Source organism: Tachyglossus aculeatus, chromosome 19 (genome assembly GCF_015852505.1).
Source record: "Tachyglossus aculeatus isolate mTacAcu1 chromosome 19, mTacAcu1.pri, whole genome shotgun sequence".
Taxonomy (NCBI): Eukaryota; Metazoa; Chordata; class Mammalia; order Monotremata; family Tachyglossidae; genus Tachyglossus; species Tachyglossus aculeatus.
The window spans coordinates 5,253,720-5,272,398 of NC_052084.1; the positions used below are offsets into that span (position 1 = coordinate 5,253,720).

Here is an 18,679-nt window from a genome sequence, read left to right on the forward strand (position 1 = left end):
GGCAAACCTTGCACACAAGGAGCTCCCAAATCAATCAATCAATTAAATCGTATTTATTGAGCGCTTACTGTGTGCAGAGCACGGTACTAAGCGCTTGGGAAGTACAAGTTGGCAACATATAGAGACAGTCCCTACCCAACAGTGGACTCACAGTCTAAAAGTCCCACAGTCCCAAATTAGGGGGAAAATTCAAACATCATTAAATAATAATATTTAATTATTGTACTTAGTGCTTACTGGGTGCTGAGCACTGAATTAAGCATTGAAGGTGATAGAAAACAATCAGCTCAGACACAGTTCTCCTTATGAGGTCACAATCTAAAAGGCAGGGAGAACAAGTTCCTTAGACCCATTTTACAAATAAGGAAACTGAGGTTCAGAGACTTTAAGTGACTTACCCATGGTCAGTGGTAAGTCTCCTGTCTCTGTCCTCAGAAACCATTAATAATATTAAACATCAAAACTAGTGTACTGCAAAATTGCTCCGGGCAGCCTGGAATTTCCCCTTTGAGTCCAGCAATGTTACCAGTGTTCTGAGTTTCAGAAGGTTCTATTTCAGTTCTAACCCCGGCTCCGCCACCTCTCTGCTGTGTGACCTTGGGTAAGTCACTTCACTTCTCTGTGCCTTGGTTACCTCATCTCCCCACTTCTAGACTGTGAGCCCGTTGTTAGGTAGGGATTGTCTCTATTTGTTGCCAAATTGTACTTTCAAAGCACTTATTACAGGGCTCTGCACACAGTAAGCACTCAATAAATACGATTGAATGAATGAATGAATAAAATGGGAATTAAGACTGTGAGCCCCATGTGGGACAGGGACTACCCAATTCATTTGTATCTACCCCAGTGCTTAGAAACGTGCTTGATAAATAGTAAGCACTTAACAAATATCATTAAAAAAAAACCCCTAACCTCCCTCCTGTGGAGGAGAGGGCTTCAAATCGACGGTGGGAGTAGGGGAGTGGGATGCAAAGCCCTGGTACTCCCTCTTTAGGCTGCCCCCTTCCTCCTGCCCTCACATCCGTGGGAAGCAATAATAAAAAGTGGGGTCCAAGGTCTTGGGGGCCTCTATGGTCTAGTCCCCACAGTAGTTACTTTAGGCTGTCCCCTTTTATACCCACCTGCCTTTCACAGTAAAACAAATTTATAAGTAATTATGCATTCATCTTCAACCGCTCACTCTCCACTGGTTCCTTCCCCTCTGCCTTCAAACATGCCCATGTCTCTCCCATCCAAAAAAAAACCCTCTCTTGGCCCCACCTCACCGTCTAGTTATCACCCCATCTCCCTCCTATCATTCCTTTCCAACCCCCTTGAACGAGTCGTCTGCACGCGCTGCCTCGAATTCCTCAACACCAACTCTCTCCTCGACCCCCTCCAGACTGGCTTCTGTCCCCCACATTCCACGGAAACTGCCCTCTCAGAGGTCACCAATGACCTCCTGCTTGCCAAACCCAACGGCTCATACTCTATCCTAATCCTCCTCGACCTCTCAGCTGCCTTCGACACTGTGGACCACCCCCTTCTCCTCAACACGCTATCCAACCTAGGCTTCACAGACTCCGTCCTCTCCTGGTTCTCCTTTTATCTCTCCGGTCACTCATTCTCAATCTCTTTTGCAGGCTCCTCCTTCCCCTCCCATCCCCTTACTGTGGGGGTTCCTCAAGGTTCAGTTCTTGGTCCCCTTCTGTTCTCGATCTACGCTCACTCCCTTGGTGACCTCATTCGCTCCCACGGCTTCAACTATCATCTCTACGCTGATGACACCCAGATCTACATCTCTGCCCCTGCTCTCTCCCCCTCCCTCCAGGCTCGCATCTCCTCCTGCCTTCAGGACATCTCCATCTGGATGTCTGCCCGCCACCTAAAACTCAACATGTCCAAGACTGAACTCCTTGTCTTCCCTCCCAAACCCTGCCCTCTCCCTGACTTTCCCATCACTGTTGACAGCACTGCCATCCTTCCCGTCTCACAAGCCCGCAACCTTGGTGTCATCCTCGACTCCGCTCTCTCGTTCACCCCTCACATCCAAGCCGTCACCAAAACCTGCCGGTCTCAGCTCCGCAACATTGCTAAGATCCGCCCTTTCCTCTCCATCCAAACCGCTACCCTGCTCGTTCAAGCTCTCATCCTATCCCGTGTGGACTACTGTATCAGCCTCCTCTCCAATCTCCCATCCTCTTGTCTCTCCCCACTTCAATCCATACTTCACGCCGCTGCCCAGATTGTCTTTGTCCAGAAACGCTCTGGGCATGTTACTCCCCTCTTCAAAAATCTCCAGTGGCTACCAATCAACCTACGCATCAGGCAGAAACTCCTCACCCTCGGCTTCAAGGCTGTCCATCACCTCACCCCCTCCTACCTCACCTCCCTTCTCTCCTTCTACAGCCCAGCCCACACCCTCCACCCTCCGCTCCTCTGCCGCTAATCTCCTCACCGTGCCTCGTTCTCGCCTATCCCGCCATCGACCCCCGGCCCACGTCAACCCCCTGGTCTGGAATGCCCTCCCTCTGCCCATCCGCCAAGCTAGCTCTCTTCCTCCCTTCAAGGCCCTACTGAGAGCTCACCTCCTCCAGGAGGCCTTCCCAGACTGAGCCCCCTCCTTCCTCTCCCCCTCCTCCCCCCTCCATCCCCCCCGTCTTACCTCCTTCCCTTCCCCACAGCACATGTATATATGTTTGTACGTATTTATTATTCTATTTATTTACTTATTTTACTTGTACATATCTATCCTATTTATTTTATTTTGTTAGTATGTTTTGTTTTGTTCTCTGACTCCCCTTCTAGACTGTGAGCCCACTGTTGGGTAGGGACCATTTCTATATGTTTCCAACTTGTACTTCCTAAGCGCTTAGTACAGTGCTCTGCACACAGTAAGCGCTCAATAAATACGATTGATTGGTTGATTGATATAGAGACGGTCCCTACCCAACAGTGGGCTCACAGTCTAGAATGGGGAGACAAAGAACAAAACAAAACATATTAACAGAATAAAATAAATAGAATAAATATGTACAAGTAAAATAAATAGAGTAATAAATACGTACAAACATATATACAGGTGCCGTGGGGAAGGGAAGGAGGTAAGGCCGGGGGGATGGAGAGGGGGAAGAGGGGGAGAGGAAGGAGGGGGCTCAGTGACTCCAAGTTAAAAATGCCCCTTTGAGAAGTCTGCCTCAGTTTCCTTATATGTAAAATGGGGATTATACCACCTCTTCCCCATCACGTCCAAGAAATAAATTAGATCCTTTCAACAAATCCCCTTTAGTTCCCCAAATACATAAAACATGATGTTGTTAGCAGAGTTCCCAATTTTAAAATGTGAAACTGGCCCAGTTTTATTAGGCTTCTAATCATTCAGTCAGTGGTATTTATTGAGCGCTTACTACATGCAAAGCACTGAACTAAGCACTTGGGACAGTACAATACGACAGAATCAGTAGACAAGTTCCCGGTAACACCCCACTGTCCTTTGCATTATTTTGCTTGAGCTTAAATATGGCTTCTTTAATGTTCAGTGATGACACAGAAGAAATGGAAATAATGGCAAACTAAATATTCATTGTAAAGTTGGGGGGATCCTGTTTAAGAAAAATATCTTCATTTACATTGTAAGAGTAGTTGGCTCGAATAAGTAGACTGGAAATAGAAAGGATTATCCAGAGACCCTCTTTTTGCTGCAGATAGGCCGAGTGAAGCCATATACAAGGAAAGGGAAAAAAGAGGTAAAAAGGGAAAGAGTATGAAACTCGTACATTTAAAATAATTGATTTTCCAGCTAATCAAGAAATAAATTCTACCTTTGGTTATTCTGTTTTACTACAATATATATTTATAAGTATTTAAAAAAGAAAAACAAATAATCAGTTAACATCTTCTATTGTGTTAAAATTAAATGGTGAACAATTTTGATATGTACTCTACATACATATTTTGCCCAATTTTTGTAACTGAAAACAAATGAAAGTGTAAATTTCATCTTTTGTTCCAAAAACTCAAACTTGTTCCTACCATGTTTTGAATTATTTTCCAGAAGATACAAGGAATCTGAATTTTAACAGAAATATTTTAGTATTAAAATGATTGGAAGGAGATCCTTTGGTTTATAGTAAGGAAGTCAGGCTCATGCTACCATAATCTTCCTTATTTCCTTAAGGCTTTTATGTTAAGTGCCTTAGTAACATACAAAGGTCTGAATATGTAGTAAGTAAACATCTATATATAGATGATACAATAACAACTGCTGTATAGAGGAGTCCTACATTTTAATTAAACATATCCAGTCTCCTTAATCTAAGTGTTTAAAATGTTTGTAAACATAAAAAAATACAGTACTGATATATAAGTATATCTTCTTTGGTTGGTCCTTTATAAACAATCTGCTTTGGTAGCCAACACAATCCTTTTGATTCATTCCTTTTGAATAATGTATGCTTTCTGGGCATGCAAAAACCAGTGGTTAGGCAGTATCTTAGTAGTCTAGGCAGTCATTTACTTAGCATTAAGGGTATTTCAGAGTTACTCTTACCAGGAGTAGCACTCCAGGTTCGACTTGAACAGATGACAGTTTTCAGCACGCAGCGCTTGGAATCGTAGCGCAGTCTAGTTACAATTTTCCCTTTCCTTTCCCTTCTTTTCCTTCTCCATCAGCACACTGAATATTGAAAAAATGCTTATTCCTTTGTCTTTAGGTTGTGAAACTAGACTTGGTATTAAACCAAAAGAAGTAAGCCAGCATCAACAGGTTCAAACGGGTGAGAGCGTCCCTTGCAGGAGCCAAATTGATAGGCTGAAAGAGGCGGTGAGCCTTCTTCTAGGAACTGAAGGAAAGGACCACATGGAGGAGCAGCACTGCAGCACTGAATCAGCACCAGAGCTACACCCCCAGTCATCGGAGAGAACAGAGAGCCAGCCTTACTCTGACTTTTCAGAAAATGCCGGTAAAGATGAGGAGAATAGCCTGCAGCCAGCTGAGACCGAGGTCTGCAAGAATGTAGCAAAAATAGAAGACGTTGCTGGCAGTACGCTCTCTTATAAGCTAGCAGTGGACCCATTGATTTTAACAGGCACTGCATATTTATCTCCCGATCTGATTTCGGAGGATGAAAATCCACAAGCTGAAAGAAATGTGCTCAGGTTGCAACTCTATGCTGCTTCTCATCTGCCTGCCAGAGACCAACTGGGGAATAATGCAATAAATCAGCAGCAGCCTGATCTGGCAGACAATGATGGAAAATTACAACAGGATAGAATGGACTCAAATTCTTATGAAAACAAGCACTGTGGAAACATTATTAATAAGGCACCTGATTTTAAAAATACTGAGCATCCCAAAGTATGTATGGGATTAGAGGAGAGGGGAGAAAATAATACTGAGGAAAATAATGAAGAAACAACTTACTTGGCTAGGCTCGTAGGAGAAGGCGTAAATGACAGTGAAGATTTCCTTCCATACCAGGAAATCCAGGAGGACTCTGACATCATTCAAGATCTCTCGCCTGAAGAAGGTTCGTACAATCTTCAAGAGACTGTATCTTCAGAGGATACCTATCTTTCTCTCGACGATCTTGCGAAAAGGATTGTGATCGCTGAGGTAAATCTGGTTAACTGTAAAAGTTATGATTGAAAATAAAATGCAAGTGTAAGAAGTATGTTTGCAGGAAATAGCTTCTGTCTTTAAAATGATAAATGTTTTTGCCTTTTACCTTTAACGGGACATGAATGCACTTAATATGAATTGTTCATAGCTAGTGATTAGTAGAGATTGTACATAGGGCCTGCTTATCTCTAACTCATTACAATCACTATTACATATCAGGAAGCATCTAACAGTAGCTACCATAAAGTCCCTAATGTTTATTATTAGTTAAGATTAGTTCCGATGTAATGTAAATTGAACTGAAATGTTGTTTTCTTTTGAAAGTCGAAAGCAAAATTGTATCATTATATTTAAACATTTATTTGCCTGTTTTATTCAGCCAGGCTATAAAATGCATTGTTAGCTTGTGGTAAAACCATTAATCAAATGAAAATACGACAAGATGAAGAAAGGGAAAGGAGCTATTATTATGGCTCTTAAGTTTTTTTTCTTTTTCACTTTGAGTTCAGCCATTTCAGAATAGCAGTTAAAGGTTTTCAGATGTTACTGATCGCAAAACTAGACATGGGCCCCAGGCTTTAAAATATAAATGTTAAAAATAAGCACTGTCCCAAAAATGATAATGTTTCGCAAAGATTCGAAACTTAAAAACAATAATTATAAAGCAAAGTAATTCAATGTACTAAATAGTTGTTTTAAATAGATTCTTGATAATTCACTAAAGTGGGAGGAAAGCTGAAAGTTTTTAAATGTCATTGTTCCTCATTGATTTTATCATCACTGTTCCTATGGCAGCCAATTGCTAACTACCAAGGTTGTAATTTTTAGTTGAAAATGGGAAATGCCAAAATTCGTAAGCCTGTCTATGACTTCCTGTGTTTACCTTTTGAGAAAAATGTGAATTGCATGTCTCCTGTTGCCATGTTTTGTGCTAATCATTGTCTGTTTGGCTACAGAAATCCTCATTTTGTTGACTTCCAGAATCATCTTAACTATTAAATAGCAAAATTCTGGGACTGCTACATCGATATGACAGTGCAACACATCGATATGACAGTGCAACACAATAAGATGCTGCAGTGTCAAACTCACAAAAAAGCAGGGCACAAATTCATACTAGTAGACTAACAATAAAAGTAGGATTTTTATATTCATTTTTTATAATCTGTTTCTGAAAATGCTTTAACCCAATTTTTAAAAAAAGTATAAGTCTGGTATTTACATCAAGTACTACAAGTAGTTCCCTTTCTGAGGCAAAAGTGGCCTCTTCTTCAGCCTTTTTTCTTGAATTTTTTTGTATTAGTTTATTTTGCATGTTAAATTTTAACATTTTAAATGTCCCACTATTATTAATAATAACAACTGTGATATTTGTTAGGTGCTTACTACGTGCCAAGCATTGTACTAAGATCTGGGGTGGATGCAAGCAAATCCAGTTGGACCTAAGTCCCTGTGCCACACAGGGCTCACAGTCTCAATGCTCATTTTAAAGATGAGTAACTGAGGCACAGAGAAGTGAAGTGCAGAGTCACCCAGGAGACACATTGCAGAGGCGGGATTAGAAGCCATGATCTTCTGACTCCCAATCCGTACTCTATCCACTCCACCTCGTCACTTATTCTTCCACATATGGGATTCGTGAAATTTCTCATTCACTAGGAATGTGACTTTTTAAATTCTGCTCATTAAATGCTCTGGGCTTACAGTCAAGCCAAAGAAGTTCTAAAGTCCCATACCTACACTCTTCTCCAATTATGGATATTTTAAAAAGCAAAAGCATTGCAAAAGTGTTCCTATTCACCAGTGAAGAGTCAGCTTTGTGGAAGATTCTGTGACATGGCATATGACAAGGCATGTGCCAGAGCCCGATGTTCCCAAGTTCCTGGTTTTGTTACCACATTGATATCTGTGGTAAGCACACAGACCCACACAAACCTGGGAGGCAGAAGGCCCAGGTCCCAATCCCGGCTCTGCCACTTGCCTGCTGTGTGACCTCGAGGCAAGTCACTTAATATCTCTGTGTCTTAGTTTCCTTATCTGTAAAATGGGAATAAAATACCTGTTTTCCCTCCCTCTTAGACTGTGAAGCCCCTTATAGGAGAAGGACTATGTGTGCTCTGCTTAGTACAGTGCTAGGCACAAAATAAGTGCTTCACAAATACCAGTGTTATTAATATTATATTGATCAAGATGGATTCTTTCGCCATTTTTGTCAATTTCATGCTGGGATTAAATGGGGATACAACTCACTGCATTAAAATCATTATTTAATGTATTCAGTTTCTTCTTTAAATCAGTCAATCAATCGTATTTATTGAGCGCTTACTGTGTGCAGGGCACTGTACTAAGCGCTTGGGAAGTACAAATTGGCAACATATAGAGACAGCCCCTACCCAACAGTGGGCTCACAGTCTAAAAGGGGGAGACAGAGAACAAAACCAAACATACTAACAAAATGAAATAAATAGAATAGATATGTACAAGTAAAATAAATAGAGTAATAAATATGTACAAACATATATACATATATACAGGTGCTGTGGGGAAGGGAAGGAGATAAGATGAGGGGGATGGAGAGGGGGACGAGGGGGAGAGGAAGGAAGGGGCTCAGTCTGGGAAGGCCTTCTCAGTTGGGCCTTGAAGGGAGGAACTTTAAAACTAAAGTATCCACATTAACAAAACTTCAAATTAGCATTTGCCTTGGTTGAGCGGATAGTCTGTGGCACCAGAGCCGCAGCTTTCCCCTAACCACACAGAGTTACAATATGCCAATGGATTGTGAAGCAGCTCAGTTCTGTTTGTGACAAATCAATCTGAAAGAGCTTCCAAGAGGTTAATGGTTATTAGGGGGGGTAATGCTGCAAAGATGCATTAGGGAACCTTGGAAGAGTGGGCCAAATGGAAGGTGTGTTTTTCAAATTGGCAGTTATTCTAAAAGGACCAAGAATAATAAGTTTCATAAATAGGACTTCAGGATATTTTGCTCTCGATGGAAATACACTTATGGAGATTTTAAAAAAAAAACAAAAGCAGAGTATTCAACTAAAAGATTTTCTCTCCGCTGTTACACCGTGGCCCGGCTCAGCCCAACCAACCTTGATCCAAGTCAGTGGCCGCCCCCAAGTACTGGCTGCTACTGTGTCTGTTACTGTACTCTCCCAAGTACTTAGTACAGTGCTCTGCACACAGTAAGCATCCAATAAATACAGCTGACTGACTGAGCCAGCCCAGCCTGACCTCAGAAGTAGCAGTCCTCTGAGTAAACACAGTGGCCCCTTCTTCTTCACTGTTCTTCACTGATTGTTTGATTGATTGCCAGTGACATGTGATGCTTGTAAACTTTCTGATAGGTTGCTCCAGTACAGGGATTAGTGTCTATTCTTAAGAAGCGAAAGGAAGGAGAAGGAAATCAGCTTGCCCAGATGCAGGTTAAACCATCGAAGAGAAGAGTGAGATTTCAAGAAATGGATGACACATTGGATCAAGGTATGCAGCTTGCAGTACTCTCCCAAGCACTTAGTATACTGCTTTGCACACAGTAAGCGCTCAATAAATACGATTGATTGACTGACTGATTGAAAGGGCTTAGTGGAAAGAGATCTAGGGCTATATTTTCTCTTTGGGGTAAGAGAAAGAGCATGAGTTATTTGTATTTTGAATGTGCTACGAGTTCAAAATAAGTTGCAAGTGATAAAATACAGTTCTAACTAATTGCACATGGGGAGGAGAGACTGCCTGGGAAATGTGGTTCACCATATCAAAGCTTTAATAAGTAGTTTAATACATTGTATTTCTTTTCAGTAAAGCTGTTATTCTTCATCCTATATTTCTGAAACTATAATAAATTCCCTTCATTATTGGGAAGCTATTTTAAACTGCGAACACTTTCCTTTAAGTTATATCTTTTCTAGATTAAGAAAATGAAACCCTGGAAAAACTTGCGTTATAAGAGAGGGGGAAGGGAGAGAGATTATCAGAAAATGAATTACATTAGGAGTATCATATTTAAAAAACTTCTAACAATGATCAGAAATTTCACATGACTAGGGTTTTCACATGAAGGTTATACAGAGTATTTTTTAAACTGGTGGAATTTATCCAAATAGTGTTTTCTGGAGGTTCAAATAGATGAGGATAAAGGAAGAAATAATTATTTACCATGTTAGAATTAGTTACATTTTTAAAGGGACAGAGGTTTAAAATTGTTCTAACAAAATACAGAGTTCTTATTCTGTCATTCCCTCCACTACCTGGTAATACTATTATACTATTCACCTCAGCTTCCTCAGCTGTTATTTTTTGTCTTGCACTGTCATTGCAAAGTCATGTTTTTGTTTGGCTCTCCTGTTGGGTTATAAACTCCTGGAGATATGACCGTCTTGCTTTTACTAATAATAAAAACAGTAATAGTTATATTTTGTGAAGTGCTTAAAGCATGCCAAACACTGGGTTAGATGCAAGATAATCAGGTCAAATATAGTCCCTTTCCCTCATGAGGCTAACAGCATAAGGGGGAGGGAGAACATGTATTTAATCCCCATTTTTCAGTTGAGGAAACTGAGGCACAGAAAAGTTAAGCGATTTGCCCAAAGTCACACAACAGGTATGTGGCTAAACCAGGTTAGAAAACAGGTCCTCTGACCCCCAGGCCCAAACCCTTTCCACTAAGTCATGCTACTTTGCTCTAATATTGTATTTGTCTAAAGTAGGCACTCAACAAATACCATTTGTGATGGTGATAATATTGATAGGTTTGTGCATAACGTCTAACTATACGTAATGTGTTTCTAGCATTAATTTTGCCCCGGAATAAAATTAATTTGGGAATACATTGAAATATATGGTGAAAATTCGGGAATGGTGGGATGGTGTGGAGACCAGAATCAAACTGGCTTTCATCTCCCAGACAGCAAGAACACTAGGCAGTAGGAAATGCTAAGAAATTATGTCACTGTGGCTAATTGACATGTCTAGAGGCATCAGTCGACAGATGGCAGGCCCTGCTTTTTTTTACTGATTTCACTTTATTATATTCCAAGCTTTTACGAGATTTCCCCAGGCCTGGAATGCCCTCCCTCTGCCCATCCGCCAAGCTAGCTCTCTTCCTCCCTTCAAGGCCCTGCTGAGAGCTCACCTCCTCCAGGAGGCCTTCCCAGACTGAGCCCCTTCCTTCCTCTCCCCCTCGTCCCCCTCTCCATCCCCCCATCTTACCTCCTTCCCTTCCCCACAGCACCTGTATATATGTATATATGTTTGTACATATTTTTTTTTACTCTATTTATTTATTTTATTTGTACATATCTATTCTATTTATTTTATTTTGTTAGTATGTTTGGTTTTGTTCTCTGTCTCCCCCTTTTAGACTGTGAGCCCACTGTTGGGTAGGGACTGTCTCTATATGTTGCCAATTTGTACTTCCCAAGCGCTTAGTACAGTGCTCTGCACATAGTAAGCGCTCAGTAAATACGATTGATGATGATGATGATGATTTCCCTCCCCCTTTCCCCCTCCTGTCCCTCTCCATCCCCCCGCCTTACCTCCTTCCCCTCCCCACAGCACCCATATATATGTATATATGTTTGTATGTATTTATTACTCTATTTTATTTGTCCATAGTCTATTTTATTTTGTTAACATGTTTTGTTTTGTTCTCTGTCTCCCCCTTCTAGACTGTGAGCCCACTGTTGGGTAGGGACCGTCTCAATACGTTGCCAACTTGTACTTCCCAAGCACTTAATACAGTGCTCTGCACACAGTAAGCGCTCAATAAATATGATTGAATGAATGAATGAATTTCTTATCACCATTCAATATTTGCAGATGAAGCTGGTGGTGGTTCCTGCCTTCTGCTGATCTTGCTGTGCATAGCAACTGTCTTCCTAAGTGTTGGAGGAACCGCATTGTACTGCACCTTTGGTGATACGGAGTCACCTGTATGTACTGACTTTACAGCCAACGTGGACTTTTATTATACCAAGTTACTGCAGGGAATGGAAGAAGTTAAACACTGGATTTTATAGCATCACCAAAGAGCAGGAAAGCGTGCTGGCAGTGAGAGCTAATGATGTGAAAATATTTCTGAAAAAGTTTCATTTCAAGACTTCAGTCAAATGGGCCACCTTCAGTAAGGTACCATGGATATCAGAAACTTAAAAGTAAATAGCAGCCCGGAGGAGTGTTAGTTTAGTCATCAAAATGGATTGAACTTGGAGCATCAAGGGGTGGGAAGAAGCCATCGTTTTCACCTTTGGAAAGGGCATCAGCGTCTTCTGGGTGGCTCCCCTATGAACTACAGAACAAAGAGCAGATTTGCAGTTCTTGGACAGTGTCACCACCATCTCTTTTTAGCCATCTTGGTGTATAAGAGATGAAAGAATACATTTGGTTTATATTGGTGCAAAAATGTTGCTTCCAACTATCACACAGTAAGTTACCTTGTGATTTTAATGTTGTTTTCAGTTATTAATTTTGCTAGGGAGTTGAAAAATTTGGACTTAGTAAAAATGGCATTTCCAAAGTATTCATTTGTGGCAGTATATGTGTATGGGTGTATGTTCGTGAGTGTGAGAAGGGCAGTTTGCATATTTAATGCACACTCCATTTGGAATCCTAAAAATTACCATAACACTTTCTACAACTGAGGGGTTCAGACTCAAATGGAGTTTCCTTTTTAATCATTTTTTGATGTCTCCATAAATGGGGAAGACCTATAGTTAAATTTCAGAAGTTGTCATTCATTCATTCAATTGTATTTATTGAGCACTTACTGTGTGCAAAGCATTGTACTACGTGCTTGGGATTGTATCATATAAACAATAAATCGTTCTGCAATGGCAGCTACAGAAATCTGTGACAAAGGACAATCTGATGGAAGAGTCAGAAATAAGTCACTGGGTGTGTAGTAGTATCCACTACACTCCCGTCTCAGGCTTCCAACTCGAGCCAATGCAGTTTCTGTGCTTCTTCACATTTTGCAATGCTAGGGGGACTCACTGTAGGCCTTTCCTTTGTAAAAATGAACTGTAATAAATTAGTAAGTGAGATTAAATCATCAGGATACAAATTCAGTATTAAAAGAACATGCTGACAGTTAATTGTGTGTACACCAGATGAGCTTAAATAGGCACACAGTGCTCATTTTGCAAGGGAGGGTTCAGTCACCAGTTCTAGAGTAACTGCACGTCTGATTTTTTAAAGATGTCTCTCCAAATGGACTACTCGCCTTTGAGGCACAATTATCTTACACTTGGAAAACCTCTCTTTGCATTTTTATATCAAAAGCAACAGGATTATGGTTTTATGTCAAACATTTTGCTTTTTAAATAGAACATGAGAATTATAGTTTTCCAGAAACTGATCATTATTTTACTTTATTTTAATGTCCAGGTAATGTACAAAGGGCAGGAAAAGATCATGTTTATATTTCTAAGTGTTACTGGCTGGTTCAGTACCTCACCTTACATTTTGTGCTTATTTATTTAGATTTATTTTAAGGGGATTTTCTGATTTTATCTTTTTGTAAGTGGAAAACTGTGTTGAGATGAGCATGCGTTCAATTATCATGATGCTGTTTGTATAATTACTGTGTAGTATATGTTTTGATTTCTTGTACCCATGAGTTCAGTGTTTTTAAGCGTAATTTTATTTTTAAATCAGTGACTGTTTTTTTCACCTAAAAGAATGGTTTGACTTGTCTGTGCACCGTGTCACCAATAACTGTAATAACTTCAAGAGCTAGAGCGCAAAGGTATTTATTTAGAACTATATCAAATTGAGATTGATTCCTTAAACTTAAGCCCAGTTTTATCAGAAGATACGATATTCTGTGTGTGTTATTAATCTTAAGAGAGACAAAACCAAGGTAACTTTTACAAAGCAGCTGAGTTGGCACTGAATACGAATTCACACCCAAAAATCTAAGGAAAGCGCTGATGGTACTGTTCTTTTGCTTGTAGTTCTGTTAGTAAAACTAGTTTCCAGTATCAGTGGTGGGTTTTCAAATGAGTGGCCAACAACTGTAGCCATAGCTCTTCAATTTTGCCTCTGGAATTTTTTCCAGAGTGGATGATCAGGATGAATCTATAAAACAAGAGCAATCAGCTAGATCCATGGTAAAAAAAAAAAAAGAAAAGAAAAGAAAAAGCTAAGGCCTCCACCCTCTTCCAGAGGTTTCTTATTGGTAGCCTCTTTTCCCAGAGAGTTTGGGTAGTTAATTTCAAACCTGCTGTAGATGTTTGCCTTCAAGACTTGAGACCCATTTCCTTTAGCACAGAGCTTGCAGAGGAAGCCGGGTGTGCTAAAAGGAGAGGAAGATATTCACCAAGAAAAATTGGACTGTCTGTGCTCAGGCGAGGGTATACTGTATAATCAAACTGCCCTTGGTGAGGAAAGATAAGCTGTAACAGGGGAATGGAAGAACACTGATGCCTTGAATGCAGAACAAGTTGCTTTGAATCTCAAAAAAGTAAATTGGGGACATTTTTAAAATCGAATAACCTTTAATTGCATGAATTGGTGTAATCCCACTTGCTGATGAAAGGGCTGTTACCTCATGTGAAAAATCAATTTCAGCTAGTTTTACCACAGGGTAAAATTTATCATCACTTGAAGGTACTGACATCTATTTGTAAGAAATCTAATATTCTTCAAGAACTGTATTTGAAAGCGTAAAATCTGGCTTGTAATTTAAAATCTTCAGGAAAAAATAAAATATGTCTCAGAATTTATTTGGATGGCTCAAGGCTGTGATTTTTTTTTGAAAAGCAATGGAGACAAATGTAGAAGATGAAATAGTAGAAGATGAATAGTAGAAGATGAAAATAATTCTAGCAAGATTCTGAAATAATGTCAAATCAGAAAGTGAACTGAAGTTAAACCAAGAAAAGCATACAGGCAATATGGTATATTGATCTAAGAATATTAGGTTGGAAATTATTTGGAGTTTTATGTTCCTTTCTGTGTCCCCTCAGGGAAATAAGCACTATTTCAACAGGACTTGTGTTTCTGTTTTATTTTCTAGCTTTAGGCCATTTGTCTAATGATAGTTCCAGCCCTAATTTCCTAGTCAATCTATCTAACATAAGATCAGTGAAAACGACTGCAGTGTCACCCCAACACCCATGCACAAACTTGTTTTAAAAGACCTAAAAATCCACCCAGCTGTAGGATTCTAGACAGAGATGCCACCAGCTGACTGCTTCTGTCCTTTATTTGAAATTCAGTCCAGGGAGACTGGACTGGGGCAGTGATGGTGGTTGGGAGTAGCAAAAGAGGTCGATGAGAATGACATTGGTGGAGGAGGGGGTGGCAGTGGGTATGAGTAAGACAGTAAAATCTTTCCCCTAAACCTCTTTCTTTCTCTTTCATTTTGCCCTCAGTTCTTAGTCTCACATCCCCCTAGAGCCCTTCTCTCTGGCAGCCCCTCCATTGCCCACCTTGAGCTCCTAAGAGTTTGGTGGTGTTTGGTCATCTTAAATCAGTGGCAAGAGAATATGCAGGAGTGGTGGGTGGGGCGGGGGTCGGCAGGGGCAGACACTGTGAGCACATATTGCTGAACCAGCTTCCTTCTAGCCTGATGTAAAGGGGCAGAGAAAGGCAGATTGGTAGAGAATCCAGGAAGGCAAAACCAGATTCAGGATTCAAACAAGCACACACCTAGGATACTGTAATACATATTTACATTTTAATGAATCTACAATTTGAATCATTAACTATTTCTTTATTTGCAGAATACCTAGTCTCAAAAGTTTGAAGGGCTAAACAGTAGTCAGACAATTAATCAACATCTGTCCCGAAAAGCCTCATTTTAGCCAGTGGCCTCAGCCTCCTATTCCTTGCCTCTCCATCCCCTTACACCTTTTCCTGGAGCTGTCTACCTGTCAGCATGACATGGTACTTACACTGAACTCAGTTTTCTACCTTTTCTCCTCATTTCACCCACATCTTCTTTACTCTTTAATCGTGAAACCCACCTCTCTTTGACAAGGGGTTTAAGGCCTGAATTTGTGACCTAGTGCAAATGAGAACCAACTCCATTTCATACAAAAGCTTTCCAAATCGACTGAGCTGCATTACCGAGAGCTTCGTCCATAATGGCTTCATGCCTCGCCAAAGCAAAGGATGATAAATGGAGCACAGAAGGGGTCCAGACAAGGAAGGAGGTAAAACAGGCATCACATCACCATTTGCCTTCAGTACTGTGAGAGGCAAAGCCCCTGGAGACTGAGCAACTACTGAGTCTGACAAGAATAGGGACTGTATTTTCATGGATAGAGTGTACGACATTCTCTCCTCAAAGATCCTTAAACTCATAGATACTGTCACCATCAGCATTGTCTTCTAACCAAAGGGCAATTCTTCTATTTATCTTTAGCTTTGTATCCTGTGGTTTTTTGTGTGTGTGATCTTAAAAATACCATCATGCAGGGCTTTTCAGCCTAAATCCAAGATCGAATCCACCAGAAAGAATTCTTTAAAGTCTAAATGCATAAATGCTCTGTCTGTCTCCATCTCTTTCTCTCTCTCACACCTCTTGCAGAAATGGTCAAAGTACCAAACTGGAATAGAGGGGAAAGGTATAGCAAGCAAAGAATTTTATCACTTGAACAAAGTCTCATTTCTTAAAAGCCTGCCCATGATGACAAGCCGAAGCCTCATGTAAAATGAAATATAATTATAAAAGAGTTGGAATCCAAGTGATATCTGTTTAGTTGCCCTTAAGAAAAAGAGCTAGCTGTACAGCTCCCGGGAAAATACAGCGATCTGTCTGGATGAAGATGAGAAAAAGTGTATTCAGAATCACGAGGCAGCTCCTAAAAGATTCCAGCCCAGACATTATTGAAGGAAACCACCCATTCCCTTCCTTCTGGTTCTGCAGCAAGGGCTGTGAGTCAGCATTCCTATAAAATAGCTCAGGGAGCAGGCAGATGGCAACCTCCAGGCTGACCTCATTTACTGATTGGTTTTTGGGCTGCTTAGATACCAACGTAGAAATGCAAAGTATTATCTATAGGGTTATTTTCTGAGTGACATCATTTTGTCTCCAACTCTGAAACCTGCTTTTATTTCACTGCTTTTTCCCTGGTTCAGAAGGCACTTTAAGATGTTAATGGGACTGTTAAAACCAAAATCGATTAATCAGTATTCCTCCCTGAGCCCCTATGTGCAGAGCACCCTACTAAGCATTTGAGAGAGTACAACAGATTTAGAAGACACCATCTCTGCCCTCCAGGATCTTATGCCATCATTGCTACAAATACCATCATTATTATTATTATCATCGAAACACTCTGTGGAATTACCTGGTTTGAATCCTAGGACTTATATGCTTATTGGCCTTACTCATCAGCCCAAATGTGGTTTATATATATTGGAGTCAGTCAGTCAGGGGCATGACATGTTCATTTCCTGCACTTAATAATAATAATAATAATGGCATTTATTAAGTGCTTACTACATGCAAAGCACTGTTCTAAGCACTAGGGAGGTTACAAGGTGATCAGGTTGTCCCACAGGGGGCTCACAGTCTTAATCCCCATTTTACAGATGTGGTAACTGAGGCACAGAGAAGTTAAGTGACTTGCCCAAAGTCACACAGCTGACAATCGGCAGAACCGGGATTTGAACCCATGACCTCTGACTCCAAAGCCCGGGCTCTTTCCACTGAGTCACGCTGCTTCTCTATACTGCAGGGGATGCATTTTTCCAATTGGGGAATGGCTCTTTTATATATAAATCACTTACAGGAGCTCTTATTATCTATAGGGCATCTTGCCTCATTAAGTGCCTGGCCTCGACTGAATCACCATAAGAGCTTTTCACCCTGACTATTTTGTGGAGTTTGAGAAGCACAAAAACAACCAGAGAGGTCCTGTTTGCTTTCCATTTCTGGGAGCTTGCAGTGTTACTCTAGAGAAAACGCCCCTTGGGGTGGGCCACTCACTACATGGATAAGCTTTTGGGGTGCTGTGGCATTTCTTTGACTTCCCTCTCCAATAACTGTTGCCAAGTCACAGTGCTCCATGCCCAGTTAGATTTTCCTAAGCCGATCCCCATGTCCTCCTCTGATTGGGGTGGAAAGAAGGGTCCCAAGCAGGGTCCTAGCCTGGCTCCTACTGACCTAGGACCCCAGATCCATCTCCGTCTTTCGGTCCAAAGGGCTCTCGGAATGAGTGGATGGCCCCTGGAAGGGAAAGTCTCTCACCAGTCAGTGTGGGTTCGTGGTCCCTCATTCCCTACCCGAACCCCCATTCTGTAACCCCAATCCTCATGTACACCTAGAGAGGGCACAGCTAAAAATTTGTCTTCCCCTCTGCCTGCAAAGACCTGCTATCAGGGGCCATCAGATCACATTCTTGGTTAGTAACAGTTACTTGTTACTACTACCACCAGAGTGGTGCTATGGAATGAGGAAAGACAACACTTTTGCTACTTGTCACTCTTGGGTGAGAGTTTTACTTGAGTTGTTTGGTCTCAGCAGACAGGTTTTTGTCTGGGACTAGTGGGATTCCAGCACTGCTGCTACTTCTTCAAGAAGGAATGACAACCGAATAAATACACTGTAAACAGATATATGTGTCAGCCTGTCTCCTCCATTAGATTATAAACTCCTTGAGGTCAGTAACCATGTCTTCTACTTTCACTGTACTCTCCCAAGTACTTAGTACAGAAGCAGCATGGCTCATTGGAAAGAGCACGGGCTTTGGAGTCAGAGGTCATGGGTTCAAATTCCGGCACTGCCAATTGCCAGCTGTGTGACTTTGCAAGTCACTTAACTTCTCTGTGCCTCAGTTACCTCATCTGCAGAATGGGGATTAAGACTGTGAGCCCCCTGTGGCACATCCTGATCACCTTGTAACCTCCCCAGAACTTAGAACAGTGCTTTGCACATAGTAAGCGCTTAATAAATGCTATTATTATTATTATTATTATTATTATTATTATTACAGTGTTCCAAACACAACAGGCTCAATAAATAATGATGACGGTAATTATTTACATTGAGGGTTTAATGTGTGCAAAGCACTGTACTAAGTGCTTGGGAAAGTACAATATAAAAGAGTTGGGAGACATGTCCCCTGC

At 41.0% G+C, this 18,679-nt stretch overlaps 1 protein-coding gene across 2 annotated transcripts in view; it reads left to right on the forward strand.

Annotated features, from left to right (window-relative positions):
- CNST (consortin, connexin sorting protein) overlaps nt 1-14,321 on the forward strand; it is a 57,835-nt gene extending 43,514 nt beyond the window's left edge. For both annotated transcript variants that reach the window (XM_038760829.1, XM_038760830.1), the window contains 3 exons: nt 4,692-5,593; nt 8,950-9,085; nt 11,420-14,321. In XM_038760829.1, the coding sequence (XP_038616757.1) occupies nt 4,692-5,593; nt 8,950-9,085; nt 11,420-11,619 (1,238 nt within the window). In that variant the 3' untranslated portion in view covers nt 11,620-14,321. The remainder of the gene's footprint in view (nt 1-4,691; nt 5,594-8,949; nt 9,086-11,419) is intronic.
- Nucleotides 14,322-18,679: the final 4,358 nt, after the last annotated feature.